This window comes from Rhinolophus ferrumequinum, chromosome 22 (assembly GCF_004115265.2).
Source record: "Rhinolophus ferrumequinum isolate MPI-CBG mRhiFer1 chromosome 22, mRhiFer1_v1.p, whole genome shotgun sequence".
In the NCBI taxonomy this organism is placed as follows: domain Eukaryota; kingdom Metazoa; phylum Chordata; class Mammalia; order Chiroptera; family Rhinolophidae; genus Rhinolophus; species Rhinolophus ferrumequinum.
The window spans coordinates 13,852,594-13,870,489 of NC_046305.1; the positions used below are offsets into that span (position 1 = coordinate 13,852,594).

At 48.9% G+C, this 17,896-nt stretch overlaps 1 protein-coding gene across 8 annotated transcripts in view; it reads left to right on the forward strand.

Moving 5' to 3' along the window:
• CACNA1E (calcium voltage-gated channel subunit alpha1 E) overlaps positions 1-17,896 on the forward strand; it is a 412,260-nt gene that overhangs the window by 321,878 nt on the left and 72,486 nt on the right. For all 8 annotated transcript variants that reach the window (XM_033092609.1, XM_033092608.1, XM_033092610.1 and 5 more), the window contains 9 exons: positions 5,662-5,777; positions 10,097-10,150; positions 10,767-10,856; positions 12,197-12,406; positions 13,194-13,306; positions 14,950-15,062; positions 15,406-15,537; positions 16,005-16,077; positions 16,947-17,064. In XM_033092609.1, coding sequence (XP_032948500.1) covers positions 5,662-5,777; positions 10,097-10,150; positions 10,767-10,856; positions 12,197-12,406; positions 13,194-13,306; positions 14,950-15,062; positions 15,406-15,537; positions 16,005-16,077; positions 16,947-17,064 — 1,019 coding nt within the window. The remainder of the gene's footprint in view (positions 1-5,661; positions 5,778-10,096; positions 10,151-10,766; positions 10,857-12,196; positions 12,407-13,193; positions 13,307-14,949; positions 15,063-15,405; positions 15,538-16,004; positions 16,078-16,946; positions 17,065-17,896) is intronic.

Sequence of the window (17,896 nt, forward strand, 5' to 3'; positions counted from 1 at the left end):
TAGTGTTCTAGGGTGTGTGCGAGTGAGAGTGTCACATCTTTCTCCATTCATCCATCGATGGACATTGTTTCCATGTCTTGGCTATTGTAAATAATGCTGCAATGAGCGTGGGTTGCATATATCTTTTTGAATTAGTGTTTTCATTTTCTTCAGCTATATATACCCAGAGTGGAATTGCTGGATCATATGGATTTTTAATTTTTTGAGGCGCCTCCATACTATTTTCCACAGTGACTGCATCAATTTGTATTCCCACCAGCAGTGCAAGAGGGTTTCCTTTTCTCCATATCCTCGCCAGCATTTATGTCTTGTCTTTTTGATAATAGCAATTCTAACATGTGTGAGGTGATATCTCATTGTGGTTTTAATTTTCATTTCTCTGATGATTAGTGATGTTTAGCACCTTTTCAAGTACCTGTTGACCATATGTATGTCTCTTTGGAAAAATGTCTATTCAGTTCCTCTGCCTATTTTTAATTTTATATATATTTTATATATATAGCTATTGAGTTGTATGTCTTCTTTATATATTTTGTATAGTAACCCATTTATTAGATATATGATTTGCAAATATTTTCTCCCAATCTGTATGTTGCCTTTTCATTGGCTTTTTATTATTACACAGTGTCTTGTAAGAATCTAGTTGGGACACCCAGAGTAAATCAGATTTACTCCTGTCCCTGGTTATGAGCAGAGAATTTTCCTGTCCTTCTAATGTCAGCACTTACTGATGAGGAAACCAAGCCCGAGAGGTTACTGTCCAGGTTATGAGCAGCAAATGTCACCCGGATACGTAGCTCTGAGAATAGATCTGGTCGTATTTCTGCTGTATCATGTGGGGATTTCTTTTTGTTCCTCTGGTTTGGAATTCTGGAGTCTCGGTGCATCCCATCTCGAGCTCTCTTACAACTGTGGGTGTGGAACACTGGATGGAGCAAATGAAAAGCCGCTGATTACCCATCCTCTTACTCTAAGGCACAAGCCAATGCCAACAGGACTTGAGGGATATGCGCATTCTTCTACTGTCAGCCAGACTGTCTCTTTTTAAACTTCCTGTTGCTTAGTCCAAGGGAACTGGATAAATGGACATATTCGAGGGCCACTGTGAGGTATCTTTCAGTAGGAAGTTTGGCAGTGGATGGCCAAAGTAATGGTCATATGCTTTATCTTTGCAAAAGCATCGTCGTCTGAATAACCCCCAGGATCCTTTTGGAAGAGGACATGGTACCCAGGTGCTTAGGAAAGAGAGGGCCACCAGTGGGAGAAACATGCTTACTTTTCCTGGGTCTGGTCACATAAATATACACTCACGAGACTGATGGGCATATTGAATCTAAGATTAGAATAGTCACTTACTTGGGGGAGGTAATAGAGTTGAATCTTGTTTGTCTCTGTTCTCTCCAGAATGCAATATCCATATAAATAAACGGTGATTGATATAGACACAAAAATCAAGCAGTACATCACTAGCTTGACTAAAGCTATGAATTTTATAGTAGAGCTTTATTAACTCAACACAGCAATGGAGTTTTATGCTGCTCTATTAAAAGGGTAGTGCTTTTACAAACAAACAAACAAAAATACAAAAAGCTCTTGTTTTTCTATCCTTATTTCCCTCAACCTTGGGCAGAAACTAATTCCATGTTGTGGATTTTGAAGGTTGACATCTAGATGGCATTGAGGACAGCTGAGGCATTGTGAAAACAGCCCTTAACCTGGAATCCGAAGACATTCGTTTGAATTCCGGCTAATTGGGTGATCTTGGATGAGAACCTTTCTGAATCTCCCAGGGTTTTGGCAAATATACGTGAAATACCTTACATGGAAGGGATGTGTAAATTAAAATTTTTGCAAGTGTGTGACATGAATATCAGGTCTTAACGTGTTGTTTCCGTCATCTATGGCATCTGGAATACCAAGCCTTGGATTCTTCTTCATCGGTCCTGTTGGAATGTGACAGGCATAGATACGCTCTGCTTGGCTTCGTGGAGCCTGCACACTAGCCAGAGCGATAAGCCATGGGCACAGACAATTAGGATAGCAAGGCAGAGGGGGAGGGAGAAGTGTCATAAAAGACACGAGTGCCAGACATCCTGCCCTAGACGCCCAGTGAAAAAAGAAAACAGAAAAGGGCCCCTTGATAAATAATACAAAAGGGGCCCACACGGTCCTTCTTCCGCTGAGGTGCGGGGACTACAAAGGCAGCATCTTCATTGTTGCACATTCTTTGTTTACTTCCTTTAGCCAAGAGGCTTCTTAAAAAGACCAGGCCAGATTTGGTGGGCTCTGAGCCGTGAGCCCAGCAAAGATGCCAGGTGGGCGGAAATGGGACCTGCAATGACAGAGGAGATGAACGACGCCAGCTGGCGAGACCGAGAGCCAGGACACGTCCAAATACACAGGGAGGTTAGCCTGGGTTTTGTCAGCCCTTCCCACCGGAGATCAAGCTACATGGTCATTCCGGGGGCTCGATTGAGGTGACCCCCCTGTATACTTTATAGACTAATTCTATAGAGGTTTTAGTGAAGCCAAACAAAGAGAACTCAGTGGTGGCAGTGTCTAGGAGTTACCTGGCAACCGGTGCATTCCCGCAAATTCACCTGGCTCCCTTTGGGTCCGTGCAGAGATGGAGTGTGACTTCATTTAGGCCTTTGGGAATAAGGCAGAGCTTTCCGTGTGCTCACCAAGTCAGCTTGGATATTTTTAATTAAAAAAAAAAAAATCTGCTGAAAGTATACTATGTGACAGGCCTAGCCTAGTCCCGGAGAACATAAAGTGGAGAAAGACGCAGAACATTTTCTTCAAAAGCTCACATAAAGGGGGAAACCGTCACACGAATAGCTCTTCACAACAAAGCTCTGGCTGTAAAGATGAGCTGCAAAGAGATGCAGGAAAGAGAGAATGGAAGCCAGGAGACTAAAGAAGAGGGGAGGGACGGGAAGGGGAAAGCTGGACGGAAGAGGTGACATTTCCACGTGGCCTTGAAGGAGGATTTTGACAGACTCAGAAGAGAAGGGTTTCCAGGCAGAGAAGCAGTGTGAACTCACTGCATTTTCAGGAATAGTGAGAAGTGCGCTGAGGTTGGATGGAGCGTGACCGAGGTGGGTGGCTGGCAGGCAAGGGGTGGACAGGACTGATGGCGGTGGGGGGGGGGTGGTGAGGTTTGAAGAGAAAGGTCCAACTGGGAAAGACTTTGAAGGTCACGTTAGGTGTTTGTACTTTATTTCGCAGCGGGTAGACGAGATTGTGGACGAGGAGGGGACAGAAGAGAAAGAAGAGGGAATTTAGAAGACCTGAGCGTCACGGTCCCTTAGTAGCTGTGTGTCCTTGGACACTTGCCCCCTCAAAGGGCCTCTTAACTCCCCTGAGATCCTGTTTTTCTGAGCTGGAAAATGACGATGTTTGTAATCTCACCGTAGATGCCCTAGGATTCTTGGGTTTCTATGGTCCAGCCTGTTTAAAAGTCTCCTTTTTCAAGGTCTTGCTTGAAACCTTTCTGGATTCCCCCAGGGCGTAGTTGGAAAACTAAGACACACACGTATGAAACAATAAAGAAAGCAGCATACAAATCTGGGCAGAGGATGTGGGCACGAGGAGCTTGGGCTCTTAGAGCAGATAGGTCTGGGTTCCAATCCTGGCTCCATTTCAACTTGAACCAGTTCTTTAACTTTTAAATTGAAGATGAAAATACCTATTCCACCTTCTTCTCCAAAGGGTTGTAAAGATTAAATGAGCACACTGTATGAAGGCGCTTGGAAATGAGAAAGTGTTCCCCAAATCTTACTCGCTACGGTTATCATTTGAGGTTTGGAAGTGACCAGACCCAGTTTTATGAAGATAACGCTAATAGCTGGGAGATGGAGGAAATGCAGGAAAGAGAGGCAGGTGGTTGAGAGACCAGGGCGATGCTACTGTGATAGTCCAGGCAGAAACGGACGAGGTCCTGGACCATGGCAGGAGGATGAAAAGGGAGGGTGCGTCTAGTGCCCTTCTGCAGATAGAACCAACACAACATTGGCACTGATTGGATGGGGCAAGTGGGAAGAAAGGAGACCAAGAGCCAACGGTGAGAACTTTGGTAGATGTTGATGCCACGAACCAAGCCAGCCCCTTGTTACTTTCTAATTGCTGAAATCCAGAAACAAAGGTGGGGAAAGGAGATACCCCAGGGCTTGAATTCTGTTACCTTGTCACTCACTGGCCCTGGCACTCTTCATTTTGACTCTCTCCCCCTCCATTCCCGCACAACACCTTTAGTGGACCCCGCTGACCCTGAAACCATGCCCAGGGGCGTTTCTCCTTCTAGCGTGCCTCTTCCCAGGCCTCAGCCTGTCCGTGAGCATCGTAAGGTACCTGTGCTAAGGAATGAATACAGCTCTACCTTGGCAGGAGGACCCAAACGAGATACCTCCCCTTCCTTTGCCCAGGGGCTGGGGCACATCCCTCAGTCCCTGGCTCGTTTCCTTCTTCCTGGACATGAGTGAGGAGCTGGCAGGAACCACGGCGTGTGCCGGATTTGCTCATCTTCAAGCTGTACCTCTTTATTTATGGGGAGCCCCTTGAATAAGTGGACAGCTTCCAGGGCAGTCAGAGAGTGCCTAGGCCATGGCTCTGGGGTTGCCCCACTAGCAAGGGGCATCCTAGCCTGGAAGGGTGTTTAGTGACGGAAGGGTGTTGGGAGAGGGGATTTCTGGAGGGGACTGTCAGCAAATGAATTATTTCTTGATCCCTGTTTGCTCACCCATTGACTTTGATCATCTCCCTCTCTGCCAGGGAGCCCTCATTCCTCTTCTCTCTTATTTTCCCATGGGGCTTTAGCCTTTCCATTGTGTGTGCCATGCGGAGTGGCTCTGGTCCCCTGTGCCTGGCAGTAGACACTGTCTCCTCCTAGACTCTCTCCCTGCCTCATTATCTCCTCTCCGTGTCACGCCACCTTGCCATTGTCTGTCCGCTGGGGCCAGGCGGCCTTCTCATGTTCCTCCCTTTCTTGTATTCGACCTCCACCAGCCACCGAACACCACTTCAGGCCTTCATGGCGTCCATGTCCTTGGTCTTCAGTGGCAGCCCTCACTGAGCAGCGCAGAACTCAGGACCCCTTGTGTGGTTGGAGTTCCAATCCCAGCGAGTTACTGCTCTGAGCCTCGATTCCACAGCAGCTAAACTGGCATTTCGCTAGGGCTTACTTCGTAGGGTGGCGTGAGGATTCAGTGAGTTAGTGGGGATGAAAAAGTGCATATAGGGCCGGCATATAATCATTGGTTAGTCTACATGAATCATGGTTGTAATTAAAAGCATAAAGGGTAGCTGTGCCCTCGGAGGGCTAAGGGAACAGAACATAGCATTTTGAAACCTTAGTGTGTGGCGTGACTGAGAACGTCCCTTTCAAAACAGAGCAGGCAGAGGGTGTGAGTGCTGACTAGAATGAAACTGATCCGGGAAGCCTTCCTGGGTGAGGCCCAATGGGGTGCGTTTCTCTGCCACTCTTTTTTTTTTTTCCTTTTTTTTTGGTCTGTGCAACATTTTAGGGAGATCATGGTTGCAGCCTGGGGCCAAGGGGAAAGGGGTGCACGGAAGTACCTTCTCAAACACTCTCTTCTGCTTGCCTTTCTCTTAGTCCTGGCACTACCTGAACCTAGTGAATCCTATTCCCCTTGCCCACAGGGAATTTGCCAAAGAGAGAGAGCGAGTGGAGAACCGGAGAGCGTTTATGAAACTGCGGCGCCAGCAGCAGATTGAGCGGGAGCTGAATGGGTACCGCGCCTGGATAGACAGAGCAGGTAAGGCCTGGTGGGCTGCGGGAGGTTGGCGGGGGCTGCACAGACGGCAGGGACTCCCCGCTTCTCACTCCGCCTACTTCCACTCAAAGGGGCCGCCTTCACAAAGGGAGAGAGAAGCTCTAGATGTCTGATTCTCTTTCGGGGTTCCCTGCTGGTCCCACTATCTTCCTCTGGCGACTAACAGTCCCCGTTCTTCTACCAAACACCTTTCGCGAGGCAGGCATGTTAGCAAGGTGCACTGAGTGAAAGGTGACGTACCCCAGTCCTGGAGCTGAGTTTGGGCCAGTGACATTTTACACTTCTACATTTTACACTTCGTTCCACACATCGGTGTTGCCTGCTTCCTCTGGGCCGGGCCCAGTTCAAGTAGTTGGGGTATAGCAGTGAGCCAAAGCTCTACTCCTGCGGGGCGCCTCTAGTTGGGGAAGGCAGCAGTGGACAACATAATGCATGAGTAATTTGTAAGATGATAAGGTGGGAAATACAATGGAAACATCCAGGTAGGGTTTGGGGTGTAGCGGAAGTTGCAGTTTTAAATAGAGGAGTCAGGGTAGGCCTATTTGGGGGAGAGCCTTGAAGGGGACGAGGGGGCGAGCCACAGGGAGGAAGCCCAGAGGGAGGAATGCTTCCCCGCCAAGGCTCTCCTATGCAGCGGCCAGGAGAGCTCCAGGAGCAGACGGGGAGTGAGGAAGGAGACGGGCCAGGAGACAGGATGCGGGTAGTCAGTCAGATGGGGCGTGGGCAGCAGAGCAGGAATGGCCGGCGCTGTAAGGGTGAGTGAGGCGAGAACCACGGGAGGGTTGGGAGCAGAGCTGGGACATGCTCTGATTTAAGATTTGGAAGGAGTGTTTGGTTGCTGCGTTGACAATAGACAACAGAAGGATCAGGCCAGAAGCAGAGAGACCAACTGTGAGGCCATCGCAGGAAGCCAGGTACTAGACGGTGGTGAGGACTGGGTTTTCCTGGTCCCTGAGCCGTCCTCAGTCCCTCGCTCTGTGGCTTAGCGTTAGGAATGATTCTTGCCCAGTCCCCTGAGCCTACGTCCAAGCCTGTCATGATTTCATTCACCCACGGAGCCACCAGATTCAAGTCGGACTCTGGGTCAGCTGTGTACGAGGGGCAATGGTCACCCCATGTCTGTCAGTGAAAAGGCTGCCTTTGCTCTCCTTACTATGTTAAAGGTTGGATTGCATTGGTGTTATATATCTTCGTTTTCTTCCTGAGCAAAGAGTAACATTTTTTAATAAAAAAGAAGCACACGATAGCATCTTTTCTCTATTCCTGGTAGAAAGCTATAGCTAGCACAAACGTGAGGTCTCCCAGGAAAAATTTGGAATATGATTTGGTGCTTAGTTGTCTGAGCTTTGCAATGACACTGTGACACTCCTTCGGATCACCAATACACAAAGCTGTCTCTCTCCGCTCTGGGTTCACTTTTGATTATCTGTCAGGGGTGAGAGAGCATGTGTGATTGAAAATGCGGTTTCAAAGCCAGATAAAAACCACACACACGCCCTCGGGAGTCTGTATTTCTTTGCCTCCTCTGGAAGTATGAGCCATGCGGTTGACTACACTTCCGTTTCACCCTTTCTCCTCGGAGGCTTTTGTGTGGGGGTGACTGTGAATATCCCCACCCCCTTGCCCAGAATGGTAACTCAGCTTTACTGAGCACATTGGCTGCCAGGCCAGGCAGGCAGCTTGAAGTCCCAACTGTCATTGGCTTCCTGGGTGGAGGAGCCATCTGACAGACCACCCTAGCGAGTGGGCTGGCGGCAGAGCTGGGAGAGAACCCTTGTGGCTTACTAGGTCCCCGCTCAGGGTCAGGCGGCACAGAGGCGGCTCTTGGAGGCTCTGCTTTTGAAATACATGCAGAATTGCAAGGCTGCACTTTATTCCAGTTGGCAAAGCCAGCTCTCTCCTCCTTCTAAGAAAAAAGACGCACTGCGACGTCAACTTATGCTTCCTGGCCCTTCCCTTTACAAATGAAGCGCGAGTGAATCAGAGACATATGGGTTACATTTCCCTAGAAAGACACTCTCAAGATCGAAAGCGAACTTGGCAAAGGCATTGGGGGCGGGGGGGAAGCTTCCACACATCCAGAGCCCTCGAGTGCTTCCCACAGATACCCAGCTGCAGTACACACCTCCTTCCACCTAGGGGGTCCTCAGATCGGCCCACCCCAGAGCCCAGACACTGTACATAGCAAACATGACTCTGGCCAAGGTCATTCATGTTGCTGTGAGGTACTTGAGCAATTACGTAATTTTAAAAGGACGCCCTCAAACAACATGTGCTGTCCAACGACTGTAAAGCCCTTTATGTCTGCACAAAGGAGAATCCCACCATTAACACCAAACCTGTTAACTTAGAGGTTTGCCTGAGGCTGTACTTAAATCAGAAAGCTAAACATTATGACTTGGTACAATGGCCATCCTGCCCAGAACCCTCCCAGCCTGAAAATGTCCTCCTCCCTGGGAAGTATGTTTTATACTCTCAATTTTATATGCAGGTGGAATTGTGGTAATGACTTCACCCTCTTTGGCTTGTCCTTGTACTTGTAACAAGTGCTTAAATTAAACCATCGTTTAACAGGGTCTGCTGCAGGCTTTCCCCAGCAGCTGGAATCTTCGGGAACGATTGTTTAGGCCACTGCCGGGTCTAGTACAGGCAGAGCGGGAGTGGGTATCAAAGCCAAATCCCCCATCAGTCCAGACAGGGGACTCTGAATCCCACCAGACATGGGCTGTTTGGTTGGCGAGTTCAGAGGGATGTTAGTGAGGCTTCTGCTAACAAGTATTTGTAGAAAACAGCATCACACCGATGATGACGCCTCTGTAGTATACAGGGCTGGTTTTGAGGAGGACCAGAGGAGAGTCCACAGCTTCCTCTCCAAACACCAACAACCAGATACGTCACTCCGGCACCAACCAGTCCTGCCATTCTAAACATCAATTGGGTATCCGATAGTTCAGTTCAATTCTGACACTAAATACCACCCGGAGTTAGTGCAGACTCCACAGGTGAAATGCTCAGTCCCACAAGCCTGCCCCCCCCAAACCCCATCCCTGCCCTTCAGATGCCAGCCACGGGCAGGGTCACCCGTGACCTGCATTTCTGCCCAGCTGACTACAAATTCAGAGGGTTCCACGCTTGATAATTCAGTAGAACAACTTTCAGAGCTCAGGAAAAACGAGCCAGCTTATTAAAAAGGGGTGCAACTCACGATCGGCCAAATGGAAGAGAGCTGTAAGGCAGGGAGCGGGCGCGGGGTTGGGGGGCACAGAGCTGCCATGCCCTCTCCAGACATGCCACCCTCTCAGCATCCTCGTGTGTGCACCAACCCGGAAGCTCCCTGAGCCCCCGTCGTTGAGGGTTTTTATGAAGCTGCCATCCCGTAACGTGATTTATTCTATCGTTGGCCATTGGTGATTAAAGAATTTCTAGCCCTTCTCCCCTCCCAGGAGATGGGAAAGGGATGGCGCTGAAAGTTGTAACCTCCAAGCCTGAGGCTGGTTTTTCTGGTGACCTGCCCCTATTCTTCAGCTATCTAGGCCTCCCGCACAGTGACTCAGTCATTAGCATACAATGGCAGTAAAGTCCAAGGATTTTCAGGGTTCTGTGCCAAGAACAGAACATGCGCAAAAACCAGTGTCACAAGGAAAAGTTCAGGATGGGCCCAGGCTTCCTCAGCTCAAGCTCGGCGCAAGCAGGGCAGGATGGAGTGGTGGGGATGGCAGGAAACGAGCCCACCAGGCCTGCGCGTCTCTCTGGGGGTGCTTAGGCCTCAACCTCTGCTTCGGCAGCCTCCTCTCCTCAAAGAAGTAGACGGGCTCGAGCCCCAAACGTGGCCTCTCTCACCTCCTGAAAGAGCGCGCAGATGTTATGTCGCAGATAAGAGAAACTATGGAAGCTCCCATCGCTAGAAAAGGCTTAAGGGGTTAGGAAAGGCAGGAACCCAAGTAGAAGGAAAAACAGAAGTGGAAAATTTTTATTCCTATCCATTTATTAGGAGATTTTAGTTAAACATCAGTTCTTCCTTTCACGGGTATCCTGCTGAACAAGGGTATCACCCACAGAACTGAAGTTGACTAGTCGGTCCCCAAGTGCCCCTCACGAAAGAACTTCTTTCCGTTCTGATGTGTCTCGGGAGCTCCCACCATGACCCTGAATGTCCTTCTGATACTGGTGCCTGCTCCAAGCCGTGAACTTTTTCTTCTCTCTCAGTGGCCCTGGAGCCAGAGACATCCCTGAGGGATTTCCATTTTGCAAAATAATTTGACATTTACAAATAATTTACTAAACCATTTGTTTCCATATAGAGGAAGTCATGCTTGCTGAAGAAAATAAAAATTCTGGAACATCAGCCTTAGAAGGTAAGGAAGTGCTCCCACCAACACCAGACTCCATTTGCGTTGCCCCCTCTTGCGTGTGGCAGTCTCTCTTGATCAAAAGAAGAAAAAGAAAGAAAAGAGGGGTGCTCTGGGATTTGAAACCAAAGTCTCTTTGTCATAAAAATCCCTCATGCTTTCAAAGGAAAGGAATTGAGTCACAGATGTAGATGCTTTTTAAAGTGATAAAAACGAAATCCAAGAGTTACTTTGTTCCAGGGTGTGTCATTGGTAACGGGCAATGAAAAGTCTGTCGTGCAACCAATGGTATATAAAGGGATGTTCTTTGAAAATCTGGGGGGATCATCTCGGGACCGCTTTCATTACCAGGAAGGGGCCTCGTTTATGAAGAGCCAGCACAGGTACTTGTGGAGTGCCCGTTTCTCTGCTACATGTAGATGAGCTCTGGCAGGGAGTCCAGAGCTCTTGCATTTCAGAGGTGCCACTGAGCCACATTTCTGTAGACTTTCAAGACTTCTCTAACCCTGGCTCAGGTATTTAAAGGCAGTCACCTGTGACACAGGGGCCACGTCCTCAGTGTTGACCCCAATGATCTGGGGGTGCGTGTGTTCACTCACTGGCCTCCCCTGTCCTGGTGCAGTGCTTCGAAGGGCGACCATCAAACGGAGCCGCACGGAGGCCATGACCCGAGACTCCAGCGACGAGCACTGCGTTGATATCTCCTCCGTGGGTGAGTGCGACCTGTTAGACCTTCCAGTCCCCTGAGTCTTTTTGCTTGCTTGTTTGTTTTTAGCGTGAGGTATCTTCCTTAGAGCCTTTTTCTTTTTAATTGTATTGGGATGACAACGGTCAGTAAATTGCATAGGTTTCAAGTGTACAATTCTGTAATCCATCATCCACATATTGCATTGTGTGCTCACCACCCAGAGGCAGTTCTCCTTCCATCACCATATATTCGACCCTGTTTCCTGTAACTCTTTTACCATTCCGCCTCCCCCCTCACCCTCTGGTAACCACTAAACTGTTGTCTGTGTCTATGAGGTTTTGTTTCTTTATTTGTTGTTTGTCTCGTTCCTTTGTTGCTTTCAATTTTCCATTTCACATATCCGTGAAGTCATAGGGTTCTCAACTTTTTTCTGTCTGACTTATTTCACGTAGCGTAATAATCTCAAGATCTATCCCTGTCGTGGCAAATGGTCCTATTTCTTTTCTTAGGGCTGAGTAATGCCTTTTGAGAAGCACCACAAAGAGGAAGAGAACTCAAAGCATCCAAAGGGCTGTAATTAGGGAAGGTGTGGTTCTGTAATCTACATGACAGTGACTTACAGGAAAAAATGGACCAGGGGACGCTGTTTATATGAAACATGGGGTAGTAGGCTAAGAATCCAACCCAGATTCTTCAAGTGCTTGATGGGTCCCATGCTCATATATGTCTTCTCTCACCTGGCTGTGATAACGAGATATTCTTCAAAGGATTGTGAGGGTCTGTTGCTTCTAGGGACCCCCATTTGAGCACCTGCCATCATTTGCTTAACCACAGTAGCCCCCACCTACTTCCATGTGATATCTAAACACATTTCTACTGACAACCCTGTGCATGACTGGTGTTCAATCGGGGTCCTCTTAGCGATTCTCACTGATGGCAGATAGTTCCTCCCCAGAAAAAGGGGCGAGTCTCACTTCATCCTTAAAAGCAGAAGCGGCACGCAGAGCTCACTGCTGCTTTAGGCTCCTGGTGGTAGAAGGATCACAGATACAGCTGAGTGACTCCATTGCCTGAAGCAGATTTAAAAGGAAAGGCCAGAGAGGAGCCCAATCTATTACATAAACAGGATCCTGGGTGTATGCCTGGTGTCCTACCCAGGAAAGCTTTCCTAGCACTGAGCTTGTCCAGAGGAGAAGCGGGGATGTCTGCTGTGGAAGCCACTTAATGTGGGGATTCCGTGGGCCTGCCGTGTGGCGGTCACCTAGCCGAGGGACTCACGCCGCCTACCTGCCCTCTGAATGCCGCCTTGCCGTGGAGGGTGGTCTCTTGCAGCCTCATTCTTCCTCTTGACTTCTCCCCCCTAGGCACACCTCTTGCCCGAGCCAGCATCAAAAGTGCAAAGGTGGACGGGGCCTCCTACTTCCGACACAAGGAAAGGCTTCTGCGTATCTCTGTCCGTCACATGGTTAAATCCCAGGTGTTTTACTGGATTGTGCTGAGCCTCGTGGCTCTCAACACCGCCTGTGTGGCCATCGTCCACCACAACCAGCCCCCGTGGCTCACTCACCTCCTCTGTAAGTGACCGGCGACCACTGTCTCTCAGAGGGCAGCTTGGTCGGGGTGTGAATATCAGAGAGCAAGGCGTCGTGCTGGGCCTGGCCGTGGTTCTGGCCACCCAGCGTCCTCCCTCTTCGTGTGTAAGGGAGGCCAGAGTTGTCCCCAAGGGGTCGGGATTATCACATGACCATTCCCAGCTGTTATTCAATGTTGAATCAGATAAACAAATCTCTGCTGAGGAGTCAAGGAGATCGCGTTACACCCGGGGTGCTGGGATGCTTTAAGGCCTTCACTTAGTACCTAAAGGAGGCTCAGTGCGGTGGGGAGTTTGGGTCACCAAAGAGGAGAGAGTTCTTAGGGCAGTGACTACCTCCAACAGACCAAACCGGGAACTTAGAGGTGGACTCTGGGGAAGGCTGCCACTGGCTGTGAGTGAGGCTCCAGGATGCCTTCGCAGCTGGGTGTGTGTGACGCACATCCGCAATTCTGGCTCTCTCATGAAAGCCGTGGTGACGCCCTTTCTCTCCAGAGAGCCATCTACCGTTTAAAAGGCCGTGGCCGCCGCACCTGTTGAAGGAGAGCAAAGCTGACCTGCGGAGTGTGCCCGGGGCTCCCCTGGGCGAGAGAGAATTTAAGCGTCATTAGGTTTTGCCTGGCACTGACTTGCCGTGGTCACTGACGGTCCTCGCGTGTGTGGGTCCTGCTGGTGTTCAGGGCTCCTCTGGAGGTGGGGGTGTTGGGCTGGGGACTCGCAGGGGCTCACGCCATCTGTGGAACAACTGCTTCTGCTTTTGATGCTTTCAGACTATGCAGAATTTTTGTTTCTGGGACTCTTCCTCTTGGAGATGTCCCTGAAGATGTACGGCATGGGGCCTCGCCTTTATTTTCACTCTTCTTTCAACTGCTTTGATTTTGGGGTAAGTGCTCGCAAGCCCGCCATCCTTCTGCTTTGTGGTGATGTGCCAGTGTGAGATTAACAACTCACTGCCCTGCTCAGCCTGAGGCACTGACGTCAGAAATCATAAAAGGGGAGTCGAGAAGATGAGCTAACAGGAGATCAGAAAGGAGCGAGTCATGGCCGTATGAGGGTTTGTTTGGTGTCTTTTAAAGCTCCATTATTTTTAATGTTTGTATTGAAGTGGAACACACACACCATTGAAGGAACACTTAAGTGTATACCTCAGTGAATTTGGCAAAGCTACCCACAGCCAGGGTTTTGAACCATTTATTATCCTGAGCGATGACTGGGAGAGAAGAACAAAAGTCTTGATTCCAGAAGGTGACTCAATAAAAGAGAGAAGCTTATATATTTGTTTTGGGGGATTTTTTAGTTCAGTTTAAAATTGGCAAAAGTACCTAGATATACCCTCTTACAAACATGCACATGAATCTGCACACATACCCTCTTATTAGAAAGTCCCACAGAGACTATTTCACCCAGTGTCTACTTCCTCAGTAATACCGATACGTAACTGTGTGTGTTGCTCACAGTCTTCAAGTGTTTCCACATACCTTTTTGGCCTGCGCTGCTTTCGGGAACCCTGTGCACTGCGTTACGTGTCAGGACCTAGCCTGCCCATGTACACACGAGTGAATGCAGGACCCTCGTGTGAAGGTTCACATAGCCAGTCAGCAGCAGTACTAGGTCACAAAACTTTGGGTTCCTGAACCACTTCTCGTTCTGCCAAATCTCCTTTTTCTGCCAACCTTTCAGTTATGTGCTAATGAGTCTGAGTATTTGCCAACCTGCACTTTAACTTAGAACATATGTTTCTGGATATGGGCAATTTTCAAGCATAGCAGCCATTGAAAGACCATTTAAAGCTTAGTTTCCTTACATACATATTTCTCAGCATGGCAGTGAGGATTAATTTTTGTTATTTCTCATAGTGCAATGTGTAGACTATAGTAGACAGTCAATAGATATATACTCAAAACAAAAGCAAATTGAATTATTCCTTTGATATTGCTGCTTCCGATAGAAGTCAGATTCTATACCTCCAGGTAGTGCCGTCACATTGGGTTGTCTGGGACCCCAGTGACTGAAAGGTATTTAATGTACGTGTGACTGAAACATTCCTGTTAGCTCTAAATTCTAGAAGAACGGGAGAATGTGGACCCTCTCTCGGATTTTTATATTGCACTGCAACCTGTATTAATTCAAATTGTGTTTCCTTTGCTTCGAGGACCACTCTTTTGCCCGTCTGCCCAAGGTGTTATAATGTAAGAACAGTGGCGGCTGTCATAGTTGTGCAGGAGTGGTGACTTGTAGTTTTCACGAGGACAGAACAGCAGACAGTAAACCAGTCTGCAGTGTGCATGATTAAAGTTAGCGAGGGGAGTGGAGAGCAGTGGAGAGAGACGTGGTAGAGTCTCATGTTTCTTTGGCAGCCTTCACAAATAGGTAGTCCTGCTAGAGGAGGGCTGGGGCTCAGCGGGGGAGTTTGAATTTCACCGTAGCCGCATGAGAACTGTTGAGGGCTGAATACCAGGATGTCTCTCTCTCCTCCTCCTCCTCCTCCTCGTCTTCCTCTCACTGTGATCGGGTTTGGCTCTTTAGGTCACCGTGGGCAGTATCTTCGAAGTGGTCTGGGCCGTCTTCAGACCTGGTACCTCTTTTGGAATCAGTGTCTTACGAGCTCTCCGGCTCCTAAGAATATTTAAAATAACCAAGTAAGTGATCAGAATCTGGACTCCTCTCAACCCCCTTTGAGAGTGAGAGCTTCTTTCTGCATTATTCGATTTCCTTACATCTCCTAGTCCCCCTTACCACGTGTTCCCCTTTCCTACCCCACCCCACCCCCACTCCATTCTTGGGCTCCTTCTCCTCCTCTAAAGAGCAAACCACAAACACATCAGCGAGGCCAGAGCCCAGGCCATATCGTTGCTCCCATCTCTCCTTCCTCCAGTTATATGATGCAGCTCATTTCGTACACCACCAAGCAGATGTCCAGCTGGACTGGGGGACAGTTTGGGCTGCAGTATTTACCGCTGTAATGTCGTCTGGGTTTTGTAGGTACTGGGCATCCCTGCGGAATCTGGTGGTCTCCTTGATGAGTTCCATGAAGTCGATCATCAGTTTGCTCTTCCTCCTCTTCCTCTTCATCGTCGTCTTTGCCCTCCTGGGAATGCAGCTCTTTGGAGGCAGGTGAGCACCAATGAGCTTTCCATCCAAAGGAGCCTCAGAACTTCAGCCTAGAGCACCAGGCTCATCGATTTAATCACCATGTTACCATCTTGCCTGTCCACTGGCCCAAATCAACCACTGAGTGTATGTGTAGAACCAGTGTCTCTGCTTTCAATCTTTTCATAGGGTACAGGGTTCTTATTCTGAGGACCCCTCCCTCTGGAGCTGTCTCTGAACTGTCCAGCATGAGGCCCTGTAACTCGGGATCAGTCCAAAGCCCCTCTCATTACCCAGACCCTTCAAAATGCACAGTCCATCAGTACTAGTCACTAATACCATCTTTATCAATCACATGCCATGGGGAGATCGTGGGAGAGAGGGGCCTGTGGAGAAGGGGAAAGAAAGGATGGAAATGGCAAAACCTGGGGAAGGGAAAACTTGATGTATGAGAGTTGCATTCCGTTCTTCTCTCTGAATTCCCTTCTCAGGTTTAACTTTAATGATGGGACTCCCTCGGCAAACTTTGACACCTTCCCTGCAGCCATCATGACTGTATTCCAGGTATGAGGCCACCTGATAGTTAAAAAATGTCCTGTGGGGTCGCTGGGCACACACTGCAAGGTGGCAATGTCCTAGGAGAACCCCGCTTTTCCCCTCCGGGCACGTCCCAGGCCACTGGGTATGCTTGCTTATTGAGGGACCGTCACCATGGTCATTCCTGGGGTTTCTGTAGCTCTGTTCTTACCGATAATAGAAGAGCTCGCTTGTGACCACCTCAGTGGCCTTCTCCCTTTGTGAGTCTGCGGAAGCTATTGAGTCAGAGACATTCAGTGACATATCACATGTATGGTTTTCTGAAATCAGAAGCATCTTCTAGCCCACGTGTCCATTTCATGCAGTATTTTTTCCACCCACTCCCCTCAAAAAGAAAAACCTCTTTTAAATCATGGGGGAAAACTCAAACTCTTGGAGCTAAAGAAAAGCATTGCTTAGGCAGCATCTGAGGCTGACCCAGACCCAGGTTTCCTGGACTGGCGCCTGCGAGGCTCTTTCCCATAGCGCCGCTGTCTCAGGAACTGTGCCTTGGCAGCTCTGGGGACGCGTGGGGAGTGGCCCGACCAGCTGATCTGGGTGACTTCCGTAGGCCGGGCACAGTGGAGGTGGGGGAGACTCTGGACTTTCAGGACTGGAATCTTTCCTTCTGATGCTCTTCTTCCATTTCCAATGCCTAAAATTCCCTTCTGTATCAGAAGAAAGTTGAGGATTATGCGTGGGAGTGACCTTCCTCCCCCCCGCCCCCCAGTCCTCGGCAGGATGGCCAAGCAAGGGGGTAGCTGGGAATGACCCTGGCCCAGACGTTCCCCTTTACTCTGGCCCCATTTTCTCAAGCCACCCGGGTCTCTGACTTGCCTGCTGTTCGCTTTGTGTAGATCCTGACAGGTGAGGACTGGAACGAGGTGATGTACAACGGGATCCGCTCGCAGGGCGGCGTCAGCTCTGGCATGTGGTCAGCTATCTATTTCATCGTGCTCACCTTGTTTGGAAACTGTATCCTTTTGAACATGCCCCTCTGTGCGCATGCCAGCATTTCGGGGGAAGCGGAAGGGGTGGGGGCAGGACATTGCTCTGGGTACTAAGAGAAACAGGAGTCTTAAAGACTTTGTACACTAGTGTGGTAAAGAGGAAACATATAAAGATGATGGAATATCCTCCCAATCTGTAGCACACTCCGGTCATAACGTATGAGGCTGTCAGAGGGAATAGTTGGAGATACTATCAGCTGAGGAAAAGAAGAAAGGACGGAGATGGCGGTAGGCCGAAACAGCAGGCAGATTGTGATGCTAATGAGTTAATTACGTGTGAATACAGACAGAGCCCATCACATAGGAGGGTGTCCCAGGTACTACCTTGTGATGGACGCCTCCTAAGGTATCTAACATTGGTGGCATTCCTGCTATTCTTGAGTCCCTGTACCTACCGAGTGCTTTGCTGGCACTGTTTCGTCTAATCCTTACCTTATAAGACTTAGAAGAAATAACTTGATGAAACGCAAACAATTACTAAATTGCAAAGGGAGACTACCCCAAGTCCATTTCATTCCGAAACCCATGTCTGGTCCCCGGATCTACATCAAGGAAGATGAGGTTTTAATCCCAGCAACTCTGCTCACCAGCTGTGTGGCTCTGGGAAAGTCACTCAGCCTTCTGAGCTTCTGGTTTTCACATCTGAAAGGAGAATAACAATATCTTCTCTCCTTTGTTAGTTATGATAGTAAATGAGATAATTTATTTGAATGCACCTTATAAACCACCAACTTCTACAGGATCATTACATGTTTGTGGGGAGGGAGACTCGCCTTGAATTGGGATGGGTTCAATAC